The following is a 26,586-nucleotide window of genomic DNA, read 5'->3' on the forward strand; positions in this document are numbered from 1 at the left end:
CCTCTGTTAACTTCAGAATTGAATTTGTACCACTGGATTTTTGATGCCTGACCAATTTTGATGTAGAATACTTTCCTCCGATTTGAAATAGGATAATGATTAGACATTTTTATGCTTATTATGGAGTTTTGTTCTGAACCGCAAAGATACGGAGTACATAATTAATATTTTTATTAATGCATTGTTGGTTAGTTGCTAAATTTAGCTGCTAAGCCCTGTCTGAGTCTTTGTGACCCCATGAACTGCAGAATGGCAGACTCCCCTTGTCCTTCACGATCTCCTGGAGTTTGTTCAAGCTCATGTCTGTTGATTGAGTCGGTGATGCCATGGGTATTGATTCATAATGGATACTGATTCATAAATAGATTTGAACACGTTATTTTCTGGGGACGACTCCTGGAGAAAAAATCAGTATGTTGGAAAGAAAAGATTTCAGTCTTCCATTCATATTGAATAATTTTCTGTTAAACACTCTAGTTGATGGACTGTAGAACTTATTGTGGAATTCTACATTTGTAATTCCAATTGTATTGAGCAAAATTAGCCTTTAGAAAGCATGAGTTTATTTGTTAATAAGAACTGTGGGGGAAAAAACATTACCTTAGATTTCTGATTTGATGTTTCATATATCTTTTTCTGCTCTCAACTCAGGGACACACCCAGCAACACTTGAAAAAGAAAGGCTGTCAGAATTTGTTCCATCTACAAGTCTTGAAGCCAACAGATTGAAGAAAAGCAGTTGGGGGGTCTTATTTACTGGCATTGTTGGGGGCACGCTGGTGGCCGTGTATGCCGTGGCCACACCATTTGTAACACCAGCCCTCCGAAGAATTTGTTTGCCTTTTGTACCTGCAACTACGAAACAGATTGAAAATGTTGTGAAAATGTTGCAATGCAGGAGAGGACCCTTGGTGGACATTGGTAGTGGTGACGGACGTATTGTGAGTTACTTGAAGATGTTTTAAGATTTATGTTTTTTTAGGTTTTATGCTTTAAAATTTCCGTTTCACTTTTCTTATGAGGCTTATGCAAAGCCTTGTTAAATTGATAGCCTGATAGTCATTTAATTTTGTGTTTGTTTGGCTGAACTACTTCAGTCCTTCAGCAGGACTTTGGGATTTATTTTTCTCAGATTTAATTGTTCTTAAAGGGGAAAGTGCTCTGGATGTCTGGTAAAAAGGAACAATTGATTGATTATTATGAACTTGTTCATTAAAAAACAGACCAACAGAAACATGTTAAGTCATGTAGTTTGACTATTTTATATTTTTTCTAAGGATGACTCCTAGGGAAGAAAAATCAGTGTTTTGGGGAAAAAAATTGCAGTCTTCCATTAGTATTGGATAATTTTCTGTAAAACCCTTTAGTTGGTATTGAATAAATTCTACTTCTTGTGGGTTCAATCCCTGGGTTGGGAAGATCCCTTGGAGGAGGAAATGGTTACCCACCCCAGTATTCTTGCCTGGAAGATCCCATGGACAGAGAAGCCTGGCAGGCTATAGTCCATGGGGTTGCAAAAGTTGGATATGATGTAGGGACTCAACAACAGTAACAACATAAGTAGGGAGTTTTCATGTCTTTTTCTGATCTTGAACACGGCCTCTCCCCGCAGGTGATCGCAGCTGCAAAGGAAGGCTTCACAGCTGTGGGCTATGAGCTGAACCCCTGGCTTGTCTGGTACTCCAGGTACCGCGCTTGGCGGGAAGGGGTGCAGGCGTCGGCCAGGTTTTACATCTCAGACTTGTGGAAGGTACGTACGGCAGAGGACGTGCTAACTTTATGATTTTTGGTTAGTATGACTGAAAACTGAATTAAAATAGAGTTAAAGTGTATATTTTAGCATTATGAAATGTGAACAGCTTTTAAATTGATAGATTTTACAAATCAGCCCTACTTTAGAGTAGAAACTTGAGGTTTATAACTTTACAGGTCATGTGACTTCTAAGGCTTTATTTACTCAATTTAAAATGTTCTCATTTCTCTTTATTATGCAGTGATAAGATTTTTTTATCTCATTTGTAAGTCTTCTACGTTGTCATATAGGCATTAACTTGTTAATGTCATTCTTGGTAAATAGTTTTTTGTGTGTGTGTGTGTGTATTTATATGCACATATGAATATGTGTGTCTAAGTGTGTTTGAGACTGTGTGTCTGAGTTTGTGTATGTATGTTTATGTGTGTGTGTATATGTGTGTGCGTGCTAATGTGTCAGTGTGTGGGTTCATGTGTGTATGTGTATATATACCTAGGGAGAGACAGAAATAGTGCAGGAGAAAAGAAAGGACCCACCAACCATGCTGTGATGCTCCTTTGTGTCTTCATAAAGTATAAGATATTTCCAAGTTTACTTGTTCTCTAAAAAGTGCCTGGTAATTTTGCTTTAGGAATGCTCCATAAAATGCTTTTTCTTAAATAAGAATTTTCCTTTGTAATAGTGTCATCAGTAGCTTATAAAAATTCACTTGACTTTTGTTTGCATTGTTTTTTATTCCATATATACGTAAATGATCTCTCTATAGAGTAAATAAAACTTTTATTGGGTAATAAGCATTTTGACTGGCGAAGCACTTTTCCCCCCAGTTTTCCAACTAAAGACCATTTTATTGCCATTTTTACTTAGTGTTTTAGAGAAGAGGAGGGGGACCAAAATTCTAAGGATGACTCCGCAGGAGAAACGTGGTTCTGAAAAACCTTGAGTTCTCGATAAGCTTGTTTCGTATAGAGCAGAGTAGAAAGTGGGCTGGGGTGCAGATGGCCCAGTCTACCAGGGTGACCACCAGTGGTCACTGTTGAGTCCCTGCCTTTCTGACCGTCTATCTTGGTGGCCCTGTGTGGAGTGGCTGTGAGGATGAGCTGGGATAGCTTCTGCGGAAACTTCTGGAAAACTGTAACAGATGAGCTAACATGGGTGAAAGTATTAACACGGGAAATCTTAAAAAGGGCCACTCTTTGTGAAAACCCACTATTTTTTTGAACTTTCTATTTTGATTTGGGGTATGTATGCTGGAAAAGATTGAAGGCCGGAAGAGAAAGGGGCAACACAGGATGAGATGGTTGGTTGGCATCACCAACTCAATATACACGAATTTGAGCAAACTCCGGAAGGTAGTGAAGGACAGGGAAGCCTGGCATGGTGCAGTCCATGGGGTCACAAAGAGTCAGACAGCTTAGCACTGAATAACAACAATGGCTGATTAACAGTGTTGTGATAGTTTCAGGTGGACAGCAGAGGGCCTCAGTCATACATGTACATGTATCCGTTTCCCTCCACACTCCCCTCCCATCCAGGCCGCCACATGACACTGAGCAGAGTTCTTGTGCAGTACAGTAGGTCCTTGTTGGATATCCATTTTAAATATAGCACTGGGTACACGTCCACCGCAAACTTCCTAACGGCCCCTCCCCGGTGGCAACCAGAAATTTGTTTTCTAAGTCTTTGAGTCTCTTTCTGGAAAACCAACTATTTTTTGAAATGGGAAATTGCTACTCATTTTGAAATAAAGCTTAAGCTGATGTTTGACTTTCCAGAATTAATCTGTGAATTGTTTTCTCCCTTCCCTTCAGGTCACTTTTTCGCAGTACTCAAATGTTGTTATCTTTGGTGTGCCCCAGATGGTGAGTACGCCCTTCCTGCCACCCGAGTGTGTTTTTCTAGGTTAGGAGGGGGCTTCTGGCCCGAACAGACCGTCTCTCTCTGGCCTGCTCTCCCATGTGCAGAATGACAGATCATTGGTTTAACAAAGTACTTTAGGGCCTTAATAGTTTAATCATAAAAGATTCAGTCTTGTAGTTTAAAACTTCTGCTTTAGATGAAGGTGTCAGTGATCTACCGAAGTCCTAACAATTCGAGTCTGAAAACTGCTTTATGAGCTCCTGGTGTCTAATGTGAGTAGGTTTTCACGGCTGCTTACTTACTATATCTGGCTGAAAACACTTGGGAAAGTTAATGGAATGGGGCGTCCCTGATGGCTCAGTGGTAAGGAATATGTGTGCGATGCAGGAGACATGGGTTCAATCCCTGGGTTGGGAAGATCCCCTAGAGAAGAGAATGACTACCCACTCCATTATTCTTGCTTGGGGAATTCCATGGACAGAGGGGTGTGGTAGTTTATAGTCTATGGAGTCACAAAGAGTTGGACACAACTGAAGTGACTTAGCACACACGCACACGCGTTGACTAGTTTCCGTTGACCTCACTTGGCTGATTTGTGTTGAATTCTGACTCTGTACTTTCGAAAGTGAAAATGTTGCAGCATTGGACTGCAAATGGTCCTCAATTTAGCCTTTGGAAAGATGATGAGAATGGGAGGCTTTCATTGTAATTGTTGGTTTACAGACTGTAGAAAGAAATCCCCGTTCACTTTTCAAGCTCTATAATTGTAGGCATAGTAATCCTGGCAAATACTGTTTTTTTTGCTGAAATGCCACTAAATAAGTGATATGGTTTTTATTAAGAAAAAAAAAAGAAATGGGCTTTTTTTGTTGTTATGCTTTCTTATTCATATCTTAATTTTTCCTTAAGCTATCTCAGTGCTGGAGAAAATTTTTTCTTACTATTAGAATTTTCGGTGAAATGTTTTTTTCCCTCTCTCTTTTTTTTTAAAAAAAAAGTATTTAGAAGTGCTTTTGTTAATATTCTTGAAAGTGATAGGATTCTGTATGTTCATAATTCTCAGCAAGCCTAACATGAAGATGAAACCTGGGTGTCTATACTTTTGTTATAGAAATGAAAAGAGGTAGAAAGGTATGATCTCTGATCATTTAAAAAAAAACACCAAAAAACGTATTTGGTATCAGAATTGCTATGGAATTTAATGGTTTTTTCCTTACTTATTGTGAAGTTTGAGCATTCTTTTGGGATAATTGGCATTTTGAAGCAAAGAATCTTAATTTAAAATCCATGCTTTATACAAATAGAAAGCTGACACATGTTCGGTGCTGTCTTGAGAAGCCCCCAGGTGCTGTCCAAGCCGGGGGCAGCATTGGCCTCCGGGCTCCAGCTCCTCGGGCTTCTCACCACGTTTGATGTGTAGTCAGTTTTGGGAACGGTTCACCCAAGGGAAGAGTGTTATTTTGATAAATACTTTTGTGATTATGGGCCATTCTTCTGTACACAGAGAAGCCTTAAATAAGGCGCAGCATTTCACGGTTCCCAGTTAGAAGGGAGCAGCTGAAATGCACAAAGTGCCCACGTCTCCTGGCACGAGAGGGATTCAGCCAACTTGAGTCCTCCACGCAGGGGGACTGATCAGGGCACGGAGGCCGGTCTGGGAGGCTCAGCTTCCCGGGTGGAGGTCCCTGCTTTCCGCCCTCCCCAGGCCTCGCCTGTGTGGGGACAGTGAGAGGAGGGGACTGCCGGGGGAGTCAGGGGGCCAGGTTGGCTCTTGGGCGTCCTCTGGGGCCCTGGAAAGTTCTTTAGGCTGTCTGGGCCCACTATGCTGTCTTCTGTTAGAACGCATTTCCCTTCTCCGCTCACTGGCCAGTGTCCCGGCAGGGGCTTGGGGGATGGACAGAGCCAGCATGGCAGGAAGGGTTTCCTGTGGCAGGTTGGGCGCACGTGGGCCGTTAAGAAGCCGGAGCAGGTGTTGGGAGCATCAGAGGGCGAGATCCCGGTGTTACGTGGTCTCCCTCTGCTTCCGGTGCCAGACTGGCGGTCCCTCACAGCTCTGCTTCCGGTGCGGGACTGGCGGTCCCTCACAGCTCTGCTTCCGGTGCGGGACTGGCCCTTCCTCACAGCTCTGCTTCCGGTGCCGGACTGGCCCTTCCTCACAGCTCTGCTTCCGGTGCGGGACTGGCCGTTTCTCACAGCTCTGCTTCCGGTGCCCTACTGGCGGTTCTTCATACCTCTGCGTAGCGGCGCTTGGCTTACAGCGGCCCGAGCCTGCATCACGCGTGTGTGTCCAGCGAAGCAGGAGTAAGAGTGCCATTGGACCTGGCAGGCCAGTGCCTGGATGGGAGATATCCATGCTTACCATGAACACATGCGCCAGCAGTGCCGGACAGATGGGTCGTGTTCTTGTTGAAAACCCTCCCATGACTTCGTCCTGCTTTAAAGCAGCGACGGTAAGGCCCACCTTCCATCTGGCCTGGGCGCCCGGCCGCCCCAGCTCACTGTGCACTGGCTCTGCCCTCCTCTTGGCTCCTGGACCACACTGTGTGGGGCCGTGTCCTCCCCGAGACTCCAGTCCCCCCAGCTCTGGGCCTGGTTAGTGAACCTCTGCTGACCACTCAGAGGTTAGATGTTTCTTTCTCCGAGAAGCCATCCTTGATTGCCCTTGATGACCCCTGAGACCACGATTTCCAGAGCTTGTTCCCTTCTCTGGGGACATGTGGCTGCTTTTCTGCTTGTGTGATGGCTTTGGTGGTGTTGGTCGTGTGCACTGCGCTGTGAGCTCAGGGACAGGGCGGACCTGTTGAGCTCTCTGCCAGACTCCCAGCTCCTGGCACAGAGTGATCACCTAGGGAGTGTTTGTTAAAGGAATGGATGAATATCATATAAACATGCGCCTTAAGTACACTGTTTCCATGGGCAATTAAGTTTCATAACTTCAAAGGATGACTCATTTAATTTTAGTTACGAATTCTGTTATGAATCCATGAATGAAAATACTGTCTCAGTGTTCTGCTAAAGAAATAGGATTCATGACCATGAATCCTACATTCAGTCATTCCTTAAACAAGTGTTTATTCAGGGCCCACTAAGCATCAGTCCCTGTTCAAGTACTTCAGTGAATAAAGAGAAAAAAGAAAACATCCCTGCCCCAAGGTATTTACATGCTAGTTGGGAAAGTAGGTATTCAGTGAGATGGCAGTGTAGACTCTGTGGTACAGTAAGGGGGGTGGGTCAGTGCTGTGGGCTCACCAAAGCGTGAGAGGGAGACCGTCCTTGAAGAGGGACATTGGAGGTGAGGGGGAGCCGTGCGGCCGTCTCCAGAAGAGTGCTTCAGGTTGAGGAACAGCCACTGCGAAAGGAAAGGTGCTGAGGGGTGTGTTCCCGTGGGTCCAGAAGCAGTGAGGAGGTGGGGGTGGTGGGAGGGGGTGAGCAGAGGTGGCGGGGGAGAGATATGGGGGACCAGGTGGGAAGGACAGGGCCTGCCATGGGGAGTAGAGGGTGGGGCAGATGCTGGGGGACGGGTCTGAGCTCTTGTGGGCATCCAGGCCATCAGTGGGGGAAGCCAGTGCCAGGGTGGAGAAGCTGGTGACAGGTGGTCAGACTCTGGATGCTCCGTGAGGACAGAAACAACAGGATGAGCTGGAGATCCAGTGGGGGGCACCCTGGTTTCAACTTATATTTAAAGTTTTGAAGAGGTAATTAGAATAGGATGAGTTTCATGTCACTTTGAAACGTATAATTGTATGAATAATTTTGAGTTTCATTAGGCAGACATGACACATCGTGGCTTCTCTTTGTGTAAGATATCAAGACCTAGGTTTGTTGCATATTTATGTATAATTTAGTCCGTTAATTTCTTATGATTGAAATAGAGCCTTTCATTCATAGGTTTATCTTGACTTAGCATATGACAGTCATTTGGAAATAAAAGATCTGTAAAAGAGAAAAGAAGAATAGTAATCTGAATAACTTTACAGTTGTCCTTTATATGAACAAAATTACCATATGAAACCCTTGACATTTTGGAAAAACACATATTGTCTTATTCTTTGCTTATTTAATTTTTCCCTCAAGGAACAAAATTTTTCCTTTTTTTTTTTTTTTTAAGGAACAATCTTTTGCTAGCTGTTAAAAAAATAAAAATATTTCATCCTTAGTGGAATTTATTCATTGTTATCTTGATATTGATTCTAATAAAGAATCGCAATTTTGGCTCACTTCAGCCACAGGTCATGTAGAGGAGTTTTTTTTTCCAAACTGCTTTTTAAAGACACAGGTGAGGAATCAAACTGTTGTAGAAAATTTGTTCATCTTAATTTAGTAGATTAATTAATTAATCTCTGTCTGTGCCGGGTCTTTGTTGCTGTGCTTGGGCTTCCTCTGGCTGCGGCGAGCGGGGGCTACTGTCCAGTTCAGGGCACAGCGCCTCATGGCAGTGACTTTCTTTTTGTGAGCACAGGCTCCAGGCGCGCAGGCTTCAGTCGTTAAAAGCTCACGGGCTCAGTAGTTGTGGAGCATGGGCTTATTTGCTCTGTGGCATGTGGAATCTTCCTGGACCAGGGATCAAAACCCGTGTCCCCTGCATGGGCAGGCAGAGTCCTATCTGGCACATACAGTCTGGGACACGTGTGGGTTGACACATGTAGGCATGTCAGGTGGGCAGCGGCACATGCCCAGAGGTCTGGGCTCAAGGCAGGGGGCTCACTGGGGCATCAGCGCCCAGGAGCTGAAGCCAAGTGGGGACTGAGATCACCCAGGAAGGGGCCAAAGCCTTGCTGGACCTGAGCCATCAGGGGAAGTCCTGCTCGATTACTTTTAAAGAGAGTAGCTTTTGCACAGGTCTTGGTTTCTAAACATCGCTTCTCACTCAGAGGAACCAGGAACGTTTGAGAAGTGGCTGATCCCAGGGCTGGGAAGGGAAGGTGTGAAAGCCTGGAACATTTAGTTGAGTCTGAATGTGGTGAGGAAGCACTCAGAAGGTTTGGTCAGGGCACATGCACGGGAGAGGAGCCAGCTTGAGGGGCTCCCGATGACCAAACCGGACAACTTGAGTGTTAGAAGAAACGAGGACGACAGCGGATCATAACCCGTTGATGAACCCAGGAGTTCATGCTTACAGTGATGGAGAGAGCTCTTCCTTGAGATTCTGACTGTTGATCTGAAAGCAAGGATGGGCTTGGAAAGTTGCCGCTTTCAACCTGTATAGTGAAATTGACTCTGGCACAGTCGTCAAGAATGCAGCACTCAGTGGGGGACAGTTAGACGCGTAACAAGACATTTGCATCTTCTCAAGGTGTCTGCCCACAGTATCTTGTTCATTTTAAAGAAGGAATAGTAACCACCCTGTGGAGACACCGAGATACCTCCTTAGCTGAGGGGTGCATCACCCTCAAAGCAGAAGGACCCCATGGGCTCAGGACTGTGGAGTGTGCAAAGTTCACAATCTCTCTGCTGGGTCGTTGCCTTGGACGCACACACCACTCATCACAAGACACCAGAGGGACCAGCCTGTGTCCTTTTTTTTTTTTTTTGAGTTAAAATTTTATTTGGAGGCAAAATGAGGACTGTAGCCTGGGAGACAGCCCCTCAGATAGCTCTGAGAAACTACTCCAAAGAGGCAGGGGGTTAGGTTAGCATTTATGTGATTTTGGTGAAGGAGGAATACTTACAGTCAAGCACATATGTTTTTTGCAGAAGCTTTCTGCTGGTCACGAGACACATTCATCACCATGAAGGATTTTAGTGCCTTTTTAGATATGAGGAGATGCAAGAATTGGGCTTATGAAATCAGCTCCTGAAGATACCTATCTCTCTGAAGGTGTGCCCTGCCAATTTTTCCCCGAGCACAGAGTGCCTCTTTTCTGCTGTCCATCCCTTCAGGGGGTGTTGGTGGTCAGCAGCTGCAGCAGCGTGTGATTTAACCCTTACAGAGGTAGATGGCAAATGCCAATTTGTAGTTGACAGGGCCTACTTATGGTCATAAATTCGACCATCCTTTGGGAGGCATTTCGTGACCATTTAACCTAACGATGCTGGGAAGGCTCATTCCAAGGGCCAGCGAAGGTTTTGCAGACGGGTCACTCAGTGTGCCCCTACTGGACTAGGTCTGTCGGCAGTAACCAGAGGGCTCTGGGCCGGCTGTCTCACTCAATCTTACATGGTCCGGGCAAAATTCCCTCTTGTATCTTGCCATGTTTAGAGTTACACCATTACAATCATTGATCATATACAGGATTATATGTTTGATCAACTGCTTCAAGTCGACTGGCCTGTGTTCTTAAAGGAGGTTATTGTCACGAGAGACAAAGAAAGGCAAGAGATTGTTCCAGATTCAAGGAACCATTACAACCCAGGTCGCAGTGCGCGACCCTGGACTCGGGGACAGTGTGAAGGACACTCCTGGGGCATTTGATCGGGTGCTGTGGGGATGATTGTTGCTGGGATACAATGTTAAGTTTCCTGAATTTGATAACTGTGCTGAGGCTCCTCAGAAAACACTGAGGTACCAGGGAGTAAAGGGGCATGGTGTAGGCAGCCTGCTCTCAGATGGATAAGAAAGAGTGTTCTGAGAGAGGGGGGCATAGAGCAAGTCAGATAAAGCAGCTGTGACAAACTGCTGAAAACTGGTGAGCCTGGGTAAACGAGTACAGCAGTTTTTTTGCTCTATTCTTTTTTTTTTTTAATTTTTAAAATTTATTTATTTTTTTTTATGCTCTATTCTTGTATCCTTTCTGTAAGTTTGAAATTATTTGAAAATAGTAAAAGAATAGAGAAAAATATATTTAGGAGGTGAAGGTGGTAATATATTTTTAGGACCTGAAGATAAAATTTTAAGTGGCTGTTAATTTGCTAATGTAATCACAGTGTCAGTACTTTTAGTAAACATTGAAACTCTTTCTTCACAGATTACTCATAAAATAATGTTAAAGTGATACATAAGAGAGTTTTACTTTTTGTAAGTTGACTATAAAGACATTAATTATTGGTATATTATGGATATCTTTTTAAAAGAATTGTAAAATGATCATATTTCAAGTTGGAAGAAAGTGTATTTTTTTTCATCATCTAATTCTACCATATTTCATTAGTTAAAGTGGAATTAGTTACCATATTTCATTAGGGAAGTGGGAATCTGTGATACACATTTGCTAAAAAGGGCACATTTTATATTTGATGATAGAAGATAGTCTTAAAACGGTGGTTCATGTGACGTCTGTATTTTGGTGGATTGTCGCCCAGGAGTGGTCTGTTTTACAATCAGTAATCTGGCACAGATATTTTCAGGGACACTACAGAAGGACCCTGGGGAGTCCCTTCCCGTGACCCCCTGCTCCCTGAAATGACGGCTGTCGTTCCCACAGATGGCGCAGCTGGAGGAGAAGCTGGAGCTTGAACTCAAGGACGACGCGCGGGTCATCGCTTGCCGGTTCCCCTTCCCGCGCTGGACCCCGGCGCAGGTCACGGGGGAGGGGCTGGACACGGTGTGGGCCTACGACGCGCGCTCTTTCAGGGGAAGAGATGGGAGGCCCTGAAGACCCGGGCACTTCCCGTCGGTCATTCCCGTACAGGCTCTACCCAGAGTTTTCTGAGGTGTTGGAGTCTTTGATCTTCTAGACACTTAAGGCTGTGTCTTCAGCAAAGATTATGTTTTTCACCACTGTGGAATGAGAAATGACAATTACTTTCCCTGACTTTGGTAGAAAATAAGCAGAAGTTGAGGCCAGCAGGTAGATGAAAAGCCCCTTTGCATGGTGTGTGCTGACAGCACTTGGACGTGCGAAGATTCGAGTAAGCTGTGCTCATGCTGATGGCTGGGAGAGACGTTAGCAGCTCTGCAGATTGTAAAGGATATGATTTGATGCCACAGATGACAAGAAATAATTTTTAAAGAGGGAATGTATTGTAAATGCTTGCTGTTTCCTATAACTTTATTCATACTTTAGATTTATCACTTTTTTTTTCTTTCTGTACTTCAGGACAAGATTAATTTTCTAAAGGTTTAGAGAAGTGTTATATTTTATAACACTTTTTTTGGAATAACTTGTTCCAAGGCTATTGGATTACTATATTTTGTCAATCTTAGATGTGTGTGTGTGTGTAAATCTGTGTACATACATGCACATTTTAACATTTCTGAATTGTGACATACCTTCCAGTTGATGGTGTTTTGTAACCTAATTGGCAGTGTGGTATTGCACGGCACAATTGTATGTCAGCCACTGTTGGCAGAGTCTCAGATTGATGAGCTGTGGTATTCAGAGAAGATACATGCTGTGGTGGAATAGCTGGTGTTGATTTGATAGTGAAGTAAACCATCCTGAGCTTTGGTGCAAGGCAGACCTGGGTTCAGAGCCCCACTTCAGCAGCAGCAGGGCCTTGAGATCGCTGTTGTTGGGGTGGTGATGTGCTGAACATGGCACTGGGGTCTGACCTGTAGAACTCTCAGCACGGAGTCTGAGGCCTGTAAGTGGTGTTTATTATTTCAGACACTAAAGAGAAGCTTGTTAACAGAAGCTGCAGATTATTTCTGCTAGTCACCTCTTTATTTTATGAAAGCCGCCATTTATTTAATATTTCTCATTTGTGAGAAGAGACTTAACTGATTTAGATAAAGACACATCAAGAAAACCTTTGAATGTTAGTAGATAGACTTCAGATATCTGAAAAATGAATATTGACTGGTGGCTCGCACAATCCCCGTGTATCACAGAAAGGAATTAAACTCCTAGTAATACATCTGAAACCTGAACACCAAACCATCTTGAGAGGTTTGATAAAATGAGATGGTTTGCATTTTTAACTAAACTGATACAAATACGATCAGTTTGATAATCTTCATTTTCATGAGCAGCAAGTGGAGACTCATTCATTCAACAAATGCTTATTGACTGTCTACTGCGTAATAAACTTTTCTGATTCAGTGGTCGGTGACGTGCAAGTCCCCAGATCTTACGGGGTTTATGTTCTAGAAGAGAGACAAACAGGTGAGTGAATGTTACCGTGTGTGAATTCTCCGTAAGACATAAGCAGTGTGATGGTATAACAAGAAGCGAGTGTGTCTGGGGTGAGGGGGTGGGATATTGTGGACGTTTGTCAGAGCGTACGGCAGAGTATGCAGAGCATACGTCAGGAGTCTCCTTAAGTCTCGACAGGCGGACAGACCAGAAGCACACCCCTTGGTTGTGTGGCGTGTCTTGTCCCCCACTGGGGCCGTAGCGTGGTGTTTGTTGCTCAGTTGCTAAGTCCTGCCTGACTCTAGCCTGCCAGGCTCCTCTGTCCGTGGGATTTCCCAGGCAAGAATACTGGAGTGGACTGCCATTTCCTCCTCCAGGGGTCTTTCTGACCCAGGGATCAAACTGTGTCTCCTGCATTGGCAGGCAGATCCTTCACCGCTGAGCCACCCGGGAAGCCCTCAGGATACCTTGTTAAGTGATAAACCCATGTTGTTCTTAAGCTGCTTTCGCGCGGGTGCTGTGTTATTTGCAACCTCAGCAGTCTGATGGAGACAGGAGGGGTGAGGCTGTACCTAGAGGGGGAGCGCCTGCTGGCAAGGTTGGAAGGTGTGTCTGGAATGTCCCAGAGGGATGACGAGCCCCCAGAAACTCCCACCCATTCCCAAGTGGTGTTTAGGAATCGTACCAAGTCACGGGGTCAGTGACCCTGGACCCGGCCTTCACAGCCGACATCCCATGAGAGCGTCCTATTGGGGATGTGGGCAGCAGAGCCTCTCCTGTATCCCTGCCACCGGGGAGTTCTGTTGGGGGAGAGATGAGTTCTCAGGCTTGGAAAGGACTTGGGGAAAGGAGGGAAAGAACTCACCTTGGACTGCCCTTCTTGGCAGGTAGAGGAGCTATTTTATGGGCTGCATGTCTGTTTCCTGTGTTGAAATCCTAACCTCCCCAGTGTGTTGGTATCAGGAAGGGGGACCTTGGCTTTAGGTCTTGAGGGTGGGTTCATGCCCTGATGAAAGAGACCCCAGAGTGCTCCCTCGCCCCGTCCACCACAGAAGGTCACAGCGGGAAGAGAACCCCCACCAGACCCTGTGTCAGCCAGCACCTTGATCCTGGACTCCCCAGCCTCCGGGACAGTGAGGGGGTAGATGCTTGGTGTTCCAGCCCCTTACTGTGGCATCCGTCAGAGCGGCCTGATCTGACTGAGACCAGCCGGTGCTGAGAAGAGCCGTGCCAGCCATACCTAGACCCATCTGGGCTCCAGCCAACATTTCCTTAGCCCCGGCGAGGAAGGGAAGTGAGAGGGAGCCTGGCTTCAAGAGGACTCTCCTGGGAACCCGCCGGGAAGGGCGGGAAACCAGCCCACTGCGCTGAAGGGCAGGGCTGAGTAAGCTCCCGGTGGTTGGAAACTGTGGGTGGACGCTCTGCGTGAAGGCGGCCTCCCTGGCCGGGGTCTTCTCTCTGGATCTCCCCTCCTGACGCTCATGGGGGAAGCTTTGAACACAGTTTGTCCCTGGACTAATGTGGGTGATAGAAAGAACTGGGAATAGAAAAAGGAACAGAAGAAACTGCTCTGATAAGCAGAGTGAATTCTGGATGGTATAGGGTCTTGAAAACACATCCGAAGAGGGGTCGTTCTAGAGGTGGTGATGTGGGCGTCCCTGATGGCTCAGTGATAAAGAATCCGCCTGCCAGTGCAGGAGACACGGGTTTGATCCGTGGCCCGGGAGGATCCCACATGCCAAGGGGCAGCTAAGTCTGTGTCACAGCTGCGGAGTCCATGTGCCAAGACCATGAGCCTGCGTGCCTGGGGCCTGTGAGCCACAGGAGAAACTACCTCTGAGAAAGCTGCACACCCCAACTGGGGAGGAGGCCGTAACTAGAGAAAGCCCACACACAGCAACGAAGACCCAGTGCAGCCAAAAAATAAGTAGATTTATATTAAAAATAGGAGGCTGTGGTATTTACCTTGGATGAGAGATGGTTCGGAGGAAAGATCTTTCAAAGTTTGCAGGGTTGCCAAGCAGCAGCAGAAAGGAAAGTGACAACACGCCCATGCGGTTTCCATGTGCTGGAAGTGTCGTGCTCTCGTCTTCAGGGAGGTGGCGTTGTATTTATTTTTCCTTTTTAGCCACGGGGGTGTGTGTGTGTGTGTGTGTGATCATTAACTTGCTCAGTTACAAACTGCTCTGGTGTGTGTGTATGTGTGTTTATGTGTATGTATGTGTGTTATCATTAACTTGCTCAGTTATAAACTGCTCCGGTGTGTGTATGTATGTGTGCATATGTGTGTATGTATGTGTGCACACGTGTGCATGTATGTATGTGTGCGTGTGTGTATATGTGTGTGTGAGTATTCATTAACTTGCTCAGTTACAACCTGCCCCAGTGTGTGTGTGCATGTGCGTGTGTGTGTGATCATTAACCTGCTCAGTTACAGACTGCCCTGGTGTGTGTGTATGTATATGTGTGTGATCATTAACTTGCTCAGTTACAACCCGCCTCGGGAGCCCAGGGTCTTACTACGGTCGGCTGCTTCTCTGCAGTTCGACCTGTTCCGTGGCTCCGAGGTGTGAACTGGGGTCATCAGGTGGGAGCCGAACAGGTGTGACGTTCACGCTCAGGATGAAGTCCTTTCAGTACCTGGTGAGTCGCTGGTCCCTAGAGATGCTGGAGCCGAGGCAGGCCGGCCACCAGGTGGAGATGTTGCAGAAGAAATCCGTCCTCCAGCAGACTTGAGTGCTGAGACGACCTGGGCTGATGATGAGTTCCCCAGGTCTGACGGGGCCGCCTGCATCCTGTCTGCCAGCCTCCGGGGGTCTGGGCGGCATCGAGACAGGCTTCAGCCATGAAGGCGAGTCACACAACTCCACAGAACTCAGCACCCCAAACACAACTACTTCGGGATGTACTAACAAAGTGGTTGAAGGGTTGGGGTGCAGATGGGTGAAGAGAAACACACTGGGGTCTCCAGCTAGGAAGCGTGCAGGACCAGAGAAGGAGGTTGGAATCTATAACCCATCAAGGGCTCAGCTGGAGAGAACGTGGTTGAGTTCACTGGGCACTGCGTAACCCGGGGGAATGTTTCTGAAGCCTCTGGTGGAAACAGGTCACTGATGACCCCTCAACCCCTTCTGATACTGCCTGACCTGGGACCTTGACCCAGGAGCAGCCTTCTGAAGACCAGGAACCCCCTGACCCTTCCCCAGCTTGTCTGACCAGGGTTGGCATCTGGAACGGCTGGCTGGTAGACGAGCTGAGCTGTGCGGTTTTGTGTTGAGAATTTTAATTGGGGGACAGGAGGACTGGGGACCGCCAAGTGGGAGTTCAGGTCAGGAAGCTGAGGCCAGAGGACCTAAAGACGAGGCAGGCTTCTCTCTGGTCAAGGGCTCAGTGCAGGGGACTGGCCATGGTCCTGGAGGGTGGGGGGCGGTGGGAGCTCCTGCCAGATGCCTACCCTCAACCACTGGCCGCCGGGTGGCTGGAGGAGCTGTCACTGTCCCTGGGATGTCCCAGCTCCCTCATTGGATTCAGCTGAGTGTTGGTTCCTTGAATAACTCCATTTAGGAACGGGGTTATTTTGTGACGATTGAAAATACCACTTGTCATAGTGGGTATTAAACACAAGGAAATAATCTTCCCCCAAGATGTTGCAAGTTGTATCGTTGTCCTTTAGTCGTTACCGCGTGTCCGACTCTTTTGCAACCCGTGGACTGTAGCCCCCCAGGCTCCTCTGTCCATGGGATTCTCCAGGCAAGAATACTCGAGTGGGTTGCCATTTCCTTCTCCAGGGGGTCTTCCCGACCCAGGGATTGAACCAACGTGTTCTGCATTGGCGGGAGAGTTCTTTACTGCTGACCCACCAGGGAATCCCACAAACTATAAACTTACTTGGAAGAAGTGGATATTTGTATAAACATAAGAAAATTTCCATCTAAGTAACACAATATAGCTCAGGTGGAAAACTTCAGTGGCCTGGGATCCTTTTGGACAGGACTCCGTCTCCCTTTAGAGGGGAGTGTTCCTGTAAAAACACCAAGTTATGATTGTATTGGAATTGTCCCACTTGTGACCCTGTGGACTGATGCAAATTGAATGTGAACAACAAAAAAAATCCCATTGCATTTTCTAGGTGAGGGGGATTAGATGTCTTTTTCTAACTTAATATTATGGTGGTGAACGTTATCTGAGAAGAAAGGATAAAACAGTAGCTCGTCAATCACTAGCTTTAATTCAAGGATGCGAGGGAGGAATCAAGTGATTTTTCTTCTCTGTAATATTGTAGAATGAGCAATTGGGCAGCCGAATTACTTTTCCTAAGAATGAATGCAAACGTCAGATGATTTCCCCAAAAACTCCATCTGCATCCCACACTTGGTGGATGCATTCGCGTGGTGAGATCTCGTAGGGTTTGCTATAAATACAGCTTTGCTGTGTTGTCCATGCAGAGCATGACAGCTGAAGAAGGGACAGTGCATCACAGGACATTAGGCGAAAGGCCAATACCGAGTAGCTGACAGTCAGCAAAATCGTGAGGCGCGTGAGGCTGATGGCTCGCGGTCTTCCCTTTACCTCCCCCCGTGCTGACCTTGTCCTAGGCTCTAATCCTTTACTCTTTGAAAGAACATAATGTACTCAAAATTTTTATTTATTTTCAAGTGGACCATTTTAAAGTCTTTATTGAATTTGTTACAGTATTGCTCCTGTTTTACATTTTGGTTTTTTGGCTGTGAGGTATGTGGGGTCTTAACTCGACAACCAGGGATTGAATCCACACTCCCTGCATTGGATGGCGAAGTCGTCACCCCTGAACCTCCAGGCAAATCTCTGCCCCCCACCCCTTTTTTGCACATTTCTTCGCACTTAAAATTTCTTTCTTTTTTAAATAATTGAAGTATAGTTGGTTTACAATGTTTTAGTTTCAGTACAGCAAACTGATGCAGTTATACATGCATATATATATTTTCAAATTCTTTTCCTTTATAGGTTATTGCAAAATACTGAGTATAATTCCCTGTGTAACACAGTGGGTTCTTGTTGTTTGTTTATTTTATATAAAGTACTGTGTTAATCCCAAGCCCTAACTTACCCATACCCCTCATCGCTTAACCCCCTTTTTTTTTCTCGCATCTCTGCTTTTAAGTGTTATATTTTCAAAGATACTTGTATTTTGTTAAGGAGAGTGTTAATATAAATTTGAATTTTAGTAAGGCTGAAAGAGATGAATTTGTAATGGAGACGTGTCAGATTGCTTGCTTCCACCTGCCCTTACCCCGGTCTAACCTAAACTACTCAGTTGGTGCGTTCGTGCAACTTGGAAACCAGAGCATCCACAGAAAGAATCACTGCTACCTGGGGAGACCGTGCAACTTGGAAACCAGAGCATCCACAGAAAGAATCACTGCTACCTGGGGAGACTCCCAGGGCTGCCCAGACTGGCAGCTCAGTGGCGCTGGAGACTGCCCGGGAGAGAGTCATTTATACAAACAGCCTGGGAATGCTGCTCTGGGGGAACCGCATAGCCACGATGAGCCCCCGAGGGCCTCCACTAACCATTGGAGCCTGGGACAGCGCGAGCCCCGGGTCACTGCAGACGCTGCTGTTACAATTTCTTGAAATACAACAGGAAGGACTCCAGGTTGAGAGCCACGTCCCTTCCAGCCGAAGCTTCCAGTTCTACTCTGATTATTCAAAGCTAAGCTCCCCTTGCAGGAAAATCCGATATGAGCCAGCATGACTTCCAGTCATGCCCTCCCCTCTGCACCCGTGGTCCGCCGGCCGACTGGTGTTAGAGCAACAGGGACTGCTGCAGCGCGGAGTGTTGCCAGGTGTAACCAACAAGAGGCGGACGGCAGGTTTGTTTCTATTCATGTCATCATGGGGCATTCACGCACCCCCACATGCCTTCTTGCTCCAACACACACTCAGACACACTCATGCATATCCTACCTGAAGTAAACTATGAATATATGAGAAACTGGTAGTAGCTTTTGAGTCTCAGGAGGGTGGGTGGCGTTTGGAACTTGATGTATGAGGAAGACATCTTTCGTTACATATTTTAAAATACATATATATGTTTGCGTTTTACCATACATATAACTTTTTAATGAAAAGTTAAATTTTACAAGTTCATACACATAGATTAGCTCTGATTCACATGCCAGACACCACTTTTTAGAGCTCATTGGAGAGAGAACGGCTCAGCAGTGTGGGACTGAAGTGTGCTGGGCTGTTGCAAGACTCCTCTCTCCACGGGATTCTCCAGGCAAGAATACTGGAGTGGGTTGCCATTTTCTTCTCCAGGGGATCTTCCCAACCCAGGGATCGAACCCCTGGTCTCCTTCATCTCCTGCATTGGCAGGCGTATTCTTTGCCACTGAGCCAGCTGGGAAGCCCATGCTGGTAAATAAGAGCAGAAAATTGGAGAACTGGACCTCCCAGGGCAAGTCTGCTGGTTGTCAGAGGCAAGCTTTTGTGACGATGGAGAACTCACTCTCAGTGGTTTGTGTTGGTTACATCCTGTTTGTGAGGTTTTTTTTTCATCTTCAGGTTTTTCCTTCTTTCCTCCCTGTTATATGTCTTTATCATAAAATTGAAAGCGAGAAACATACGATTTGTGAGATTTTAGGTCAGCAGTCCCCAAAACTAGACACGAAGACAGGAGGCGGGTGGGCGAGGCGGTGGACTCAGTGGGCGAGGAGGAGAGCGGGCAGGCCTGGGCAGAGCCTCCCTCTGCTGGACCAGCCCTCCCCTTCCTCCCCGCCCCTCCTGGCCACTGTAGGTCGCGTCCAGCCCCTCCTCTCCCCTTCATTCTCGTTGTCCTTTCCCGCTGCCTCTGGGAGATGGCTGCTAACTCCCAGAACAGGTCATGCCCAACTGGCCTTGTCGCTTTCTCTTTTGTACCATCTGAAAAAGGGACATCCTGGGTAGATTAGCAAGTGTCACACACGAACAGTGCTGAATGGAACGTTTAGGTTATTGATTCTAAGTGACTGTAAGTCCTGTCTGAAGCATTTCCTCTGTGTCTAGGGAGCCCTGAGGGCATGATCCCCAGGGCTGGAGGTTCGCTCCCAGCCCTTCAGGGAGCCCCATTTACCATGGACACCCCTGTTAGAAATGCCTTCCGTAAGCCTGGCTGAAACCTGGCTCCCGGGCATGTCCCACGCACTGGTCTAATTTTACGCCCTGGGGACCACCCTGATCATATCTAGGGCTTCCTCCATGGGTTAGAGCTTCAAAGATTTGAAGGATTGTCTCCTGTTCCCAGTTTATCCTCTATTCTCATAGGTCTTGGTAAAAATTAACTTCCCTGGGCTGGTTACTGCCCTCTTAAGAAGCTAGATTCGGTGTGATCTTTCTGAAGTGTGGCTACTGGACCCAGACATGGCCCCCGGCATGGCCGGATCAGCGCAGAAAACAGGCTCCTTCCTTATCTTCAAATTAGCTGAACATGTGACACTGTCACTCATGTGGACTTTTTAGTTTTGCTCGTTAGTCATGATCTGTCCCCAGTTACACAAACCACATTCATGGGGTTTAAAATTTTTTAAAAAAAATTTAATTAGAGGATACATTACTTCATGACTTAGGGAACCCAAAGCCAGTGCTCTGTGACAACTTGGAGGGATGCTGTGGGGAGGGAGGTGGGAGGGGGCTTCAGGAGGGAGGGGACACTTGTATACCTATGGCCGATTTACGTTGATGTATGGGATTTTTTTGTGTGTGTGTGACCCAAGTGGGGTTTCGTTTGTGAAGCCAATGAATAACCTTAGATACATTCCGAAATCTTTTATCGAGTTTGATTTGCCCGCCTGCCAGGGGTTTGAAGGGACCGCTGGACCCTCATCTCCGCATCCGTCCTCTGGTTGCCGACAGCCAATCCATCAGCGTTCGCATCCGCCCTGGGGGAAGGGCGCGGGCAGAGCCTCCCAGTGAGGCAGAACCCTGAAGCCTCCCCTCCCGGAACCCGCGGCCCCTCCACCTGGGCTCCGTCGCTGTGCCCCAGCTGGGAGGGCAGTCCGGGCATATCGTCGGTGGTTGGTCCATATATATTTGTGGAATAAATGGGCAAATGAAGGGTGTCAGGGGAGGCTGGGCTCCTGGCCCCTCTGTCTTACCGAAGTGCTCTGTTTTCCTTTATCCCAGTGGTGTTGGCTTCCTGGATAAAAATGAAAACTTGCTACCCTGCCAGGGTTCATTCCTAGCCATCCACATTGTCTCCTGTAGTCTCTACTGTGTTTTTTTGTGTGTGTGTGTTTTTTACATTTTTTTCTTTTATTATGTACTATCTCACATTTTTCTTTAAGAAAAAACAGGTTTCCCGAGGTCTAGTAGATATTCAACCCTCTCCCCCCAGACAAAGCGCAGGACATACTTGATGTACACAGTTTGATGAGTTTGGACATGTGCACATACCTGTGGAACCATCACAGTCAAGGTAGTAAACATATCCATCACCTCCAAGGCTTGTTTCTGGTTCTTCTGTATTGTGTAGTTGTTGTTTTGGTGGGAAGAGCACTTACCGTGACGTCTACCCTCCTAACGGACTGTGACGCATACAGTACTGAATTGTTCACCCTAAGCACTGTTTTGGGCAGTAGACTTCTAGAATTGACTCATCCTGTACAACTGAGACTTTATACCCATTGAAGGTGAAGGTCTCCCCTTCACCTCTCCATCAAGCTCTTGGCAACCCCCACTCTACTCTCTGCTTCTGGGAGTCTGCATCTTTTAAATTTCCTACGAAAGTCCAATCATGAAATATCTGTCTTTCTGTGCTGCAACAGTGTCCTCCAGATTCATCCATGCACTCACACACGGCAGGGATCTCTGCTTCCTTTCTGCTGGGGTGCATAAACCTCCGCCCAACTCTTTTCTGAGGTCTAGCTCTTGTCAGTCTACAGTTTCCAGAATCGACCTTCCTCCTCTTTTCAGGACTAATATCTGCCACTGCCAGGAGATAGCCATCTCTCTCCTGTCGTACACAATTTCTCCAATATCCCCAGGGATAAAGTCATTTCTGGACAATATTTTATTCTAACATGGATTCATTAAGAGCCGTTAACTCACCCGGCTGTCTCTCTGTATATTAAAAAAGCCCAAGTTGGATTACATTTTGCTATCCATTCTGATTTTTAAAACTTTTTCTTTTTGCGTTTATATATAAACTATATATAGTTTGATGACTATAGAATTCTCACAGTGCTGGTTTCTTTCTGAGTAAATGAGTCTAAATTTGAAATTTCTAATGAAAAATTTTTCTTAGTATAATCGCTAATTGAGATAAGCTTTACCCCTATGAACAATTTTTCATTTATAGTGTCTCAGTGCAGAAATCTTAAGTATTTGGGGAGTGGTGGATTCCAAAATAAAACAATGGATTTCACATTTACCACATGATTCTGCTTGTATTTACAATTTACAAATCACTTTCTGGGTAGTGGACTTCCCAGGTGGTGCTATTCCAGGTAATAATTTTTTTTTTTTTAATCTCTTTTCTTTCTTCCCTTGGACCCTCACCTTCATCTTACTTTTTGTCTTGTCTCTTGCATCTTGGAACCTGGCATTTGCTGTGTCCTCTTTCTGTTCTTGAAGGGGTCTTTTCCTTCCACATTTTAATGTTTCCACATACAGTTTTTGATCTCGAAATTCACGCTGTAACGAAGTCTCTTGATGTTTTGTTTTGTTCGCATTTAACTAGGTGTCATCTTGTTTCTTCCTGTTTTATTTCGTAGCCTGTCTGCTGACGCAGCATCACTTTTGTTTCCAGTAAATGAAAGGAAAACATTTCCACCCACTTAGTAGTTAGGCAGAGAGAAGGAAAAAAGCCTGAGTGCTCAGCAGTTCTCTGAGATAAGTACGCGGTGGATTTACATTTTATTCTGTTTCACTCTTTGGTTCATAGGTCAGTGTTTTTTGTCTTCAGTAGTTTGGTGATTGTCTGTTAAGGATTTTACCTGATGCTTTTTAAGACATCGATTTTGATCCTATTTAAGAAGAGTTTCCATTAAAACAGAAAGTTCTGATTTTTTTTCAAGCATAATTACTTTGCTAAAGAATGCAATGGATTATGTTTAGAGCAATAGGAACAAACAAATATTTCAAATTATCCATATGACTATTGGTCAAATCTTACAAACTGCTAAGCAAACATGCAAATAATTCAGATGGACTGTGATGAATTCTGCCCCAGAAGAAATGAACTATTGCTAGAAATAAGACAAGGAAGAGGATTTTACTGCTTGATTTGTATGTGAAGGGAAATGATGAAGGATGGTGATTTGCTATTTACAATTTTTCCCCCACAGCAGGAGAAAGTTTCAAAGTGGATTTGATATGTGTTTTTTTTTTTTTCCTTTCAGTTTTCAATCCTTTGTTCAGAAAAACCAATATTCTGGCCTAAGGAAATAGAAATAACTTCCAAGGGCAGGCCAATAATGATACCATATAAAAGAACCGTTTAGAATGTTTTGACCTAATGTTTTAAGGTATTAATGGTAAAATATTAAAGCTATACACATAAAAATTTGCAGTATAATTTACAGAAAAAGAAAAGACTTTTTAGTTTACAGGGCTGTTAGTTTTGACAAATACATGAGGGTCACATAATTACCACACAATGAGATATAGAATAATCCCAGTATCCACAAAATTCCATTGTGCCTCTCTGTGGTCAGACCCTCTCCCAACCCCTGCTTCCTGGCAGCCACTCATCTACTTCCTGTCCCTCTATTTTCCACAATATCCTATAGATGGAGTCTTATAGGACGTAAGGGCTTCCCAGTTGGCGCTAGTGGTAAAGAGTCCACCTGCCAATGCCGGAGACACAAACGACGTGGGTTCGATCTGTGGGTTTGATCCCTGGGTTGGGAAGATCCCCTGGAGCAGGAAGTGGCAACCCACTCCAGTATTCTTGCCTGGAGAATCCCATGGACAGAGGAGCCTGGTGGACTACAGTCCTTGGGGCCATAAAGAGTGGGATACAACTGAGCGACTGAACACATACAGAATGTAAACCTTTGAGTCTGGCTACTTTAACTTAGCATTATGCATTTGAGATTCATCTGTGTCGTGTGTTTATTAATCTTTATTGCTGAGTAGGGATCTGTTGTATGGGATGCATCTGATTTTATCATTCCCCAGTAGAGAAACATTTGGATTTTTTTTGCAGTTCTTGATGATTATGAATAAAGTCACTGTAAACATTTGCATAGTGGTTTTTTTTTTTTTTTTGAACACAACTGTTTGTTGAAGTTGGGTAAATACCTAGAAGTAGAATTGCTGGGTATATGCTATGTTTTAAGAAACTGCCAGGCTGTGCATATATTAATTTTGTCCATGTTCCCACCGGCAGCTTTGGAGAGTTCTGGTAGCTTGCCGCCCTCATCAGCGCTTGGTTATCTGAGTTTTCTCCCCTTGTTCAAATGAGTTTGTACTGGTTTCTTATTAGAGCATCATTTTGCATTTTTTAAAATGATGTCATGGGGAGCATCTTTTCATAATCTTATCTGCTATCCATAACATATCAGTTCTTTAACCAAGTGTCTATTCCGGTCTTTTGCCTGTTTTTAAGTTGGGTTGTTTGTTTACTTATTACTGAGTTTTGATAGTTCTTTATATATTTAGGATACAAATATATATGAGATGTGTTTCATCAGACATGTGTTTTGCCAATATTTTCTTCTAGTCTGTGGTTTTTCTTTTTTTCTTCACTTAGCAGTATATTTTGCAAAGCAGTTTTTAATTTTGATGAAGTCCAACTTAATCTTTTATGAGTTGTACTTTCATGTCACATTTAAGAAATCTTTCCTGAAGTCACAAAGATTTTCTCCTGTGTTTACTTCTAGATGTATTAGAGTTTTAGGTTTTATGTTAAGGCTGATGATTTATTTTGGGTTAAATATTGTGGAGTAAGGTATGGATTAAGGCTTATTTCTTTGCATGTGAAAGTGTGAAAGTGTTAGTTGCTCAGTCATGTCCAACTCTTTGTGACCCCGTGGACTGTAGCCCGCCAGGCTCCTCTGTGCATGGAATTCTCCAGAAAGAATACTGGAATGGGTAGCCATTCCCCTCTCCAGGGTATCTTCTCGACCCAGGGATTGAACCTAAGTCTCCTGCATTGCAGGCAGATTCTTTACCATCTGAGCTACCAGGGAAGCCCATTTCTTTGCGTGTGTGTGTGTGTGTGTGTGTGTTAGTGGCTACCAGGGAAGCCCATTTCTTTGCATGTGTGTGTATGTGTGTGTGTGTGTGTGTGTGTGTGTGTTAGTGGCTGAGTCCTGTCTGATTCTTTGTGACCCCATGGATTGTAGCTCGCCAGGCTCCTCTGTCCGTGGAATTCTCCAGGTAAGAATACTGGAATGGGTTGCCATGCCCTCATTCAATGGATCTTCCAAAGCAGGGATTGAACCCAGGTCTTCCGCATTGCAGGCAGATTCTTTACTGGCTGAGCCACCAGGGAAGCCCTTCTTTGCATTAGGCCATTCAGTTATTCCAGCAGCATTTGTTGAAAAAATTGTTCTTTCTCTTTTGAATTGTCATGGCATTTGTGTTGAAAATAAATTGACAAAATAATATGTGAGTCTCTTCTGGACTGGGTATTTTCTTCCACTGATTTATGTATCTGTTCTTTCTTTAATTTCATACAATCCTGAGGACTACAGCTTTATGATAAGGTTCAACTTTGTTCTTTATAAAAATTGTTTTGGCCATGTGGGTCCTTTGGCTTTTCATGTAAATTTTAGAATAAGCTTGTCAATTTCTACAAAAAGGTCTACTGGGATTTTCATTAAATATACAGGTTAATTTGGGAGAATTGATGTCTTAACAATATTGAGTCTTCCAGTTCATGAACACAGTATGTCTCACATTTGCTTAAGTGTTTACAATTTTCATCAGTATTTTGTAGTTTCCGGTGTACTGATCTTGTGCAGATTTTGTTGGATTTGTACCTAAGTATTTCATGTTTTGGAGTGCTATTGTAAATAATGCTTTAAAGATGTCAATTTCCAATTTTTTTTATTGCTAGTACATAAAAGTACAACTCATTTTTACATATTGACCATGACCTTGCTAAACCCACTTATTAGTTGTTATAGGTCCTTTGTAGATTCTTTGGGATTTTTAATGTACAGAATCTTTTTTATTTTGGTTATTTCTTTTTTTACCATTAAAGAAAAACTTTTTATTTTGTCTTGGGGTATAGCTGATTCCCTGGTGGCTCAGACAATAAAGAATCTGCCTACAATGTGGGAGACCCGGGTTCAATCCCTGGATTGGGAATATCTCGGGAGAAGCGAATGGCTACTCACTCCAGTGTTCCGCCTGGAGAATCCCAAGGACGGAGGAGCCTGGTTGGCTACAGTCCAGGCTTTCAGACCCCATGGTGTCGCAAAGAGTCAGACAGGACTGAGTGACTAAGCACACACTAGACTTTTATCAGATGTATGATTTGTAACTATTTTCTCCTTTTCTGTGGGTTGTCTTTTCACTTTTTTGTTTTTTTTTTTTGAGGACTCTTCTCCTTTAGGAGGCCCTGCTCATTGCGTGCTTACATGATTGCCTTTTCTTTTTCCAGGTGCGTAGGGGCAAAAAGAGAGGGAGGGAGCGTGAGAACTGTCTCTCCTTTTTTTAAAAACTATTTGTTTGGCTGTGTTGGATCTTAGTTGCGGCTCGTGGGATCTTCCACTGCGGTGAGGCTGCTCTTCCTCGCGGCCCCCACCCTTTTCTCTAGTTGCGGCATGGGGGGCTCTGGAACCCGTGGGCTCAGTAATGGTTGAGATCTTAACTTTTTTCAACAGTATTTTATAGTTTTTCATGTTCAAATCTTGCACTTTTTTCTTAAGAGTATTCCTCTGTATTTCTTTTCTATGCTATTGTAAATGGAATTGTTTCCTTAATTTCCTTTTCAGATTGTTCATTGTTAGTGTATAGAAAATGCAGTTGATCTTGTACTTTGCAACCTTTCTAAACTTGTCTGTTAGCTCTGATAGTGTACTTGTGAATACCTTAGGGTTTTCTGTG

General features: G+C 44.9%; 1 protein-coding gene across 2 annotated transcripts in view; it reads left to right on the forward strand.

Annotated features, from left to right (window-relative positions):
* The window catches only part of ATPSCKMT (ATP synthase c subunit lysine N-methyltransferase), a 30,115-nt gene extending 6,345 nt beyond the window's left edge, over positions 1-23,770 (forward strand). For both annotated transcript variants that reach the window (XM_043887198.1, XM_043887197.1), the window contains exons 2-5: positions 652-941; positions 1,613-1,750; positions 3,565-3,615; positions 10,975-23,770. In XM_043887198.1, coding sequence (XP_043743133.1) covers positions 652-941; positions 1,613-1,750; positions 3,565-3,615; positions 10,975-11,145 — 650 coding nt within the window. In that variant the 3' untranslated portion in view covers positions 11,146-23,770. The remainder of the gene's footprint in view (positions 1-651; positions 942-1,612; positions 1,751-3,564; positions 3,616-10,974) is intronic.
* The last annotated feature ends 2,816 nt before the right edge of the window (positions 23,771-26,586 follow it).

Source organism: Cervus elaphus, chromosome 25, assembly GCF_910594005.1.
Source record: "Cervus elaphus chromosome 25, mCerEla1.1, whole genome shotgun sequence".
Classification (NCBI taxonomy): domain Eukaryota; kingdom Metazoa; phylum Chordata; class Mammalia; order Artiodactyla; family Cervidae; genus Cervus; species Cervus elaphus.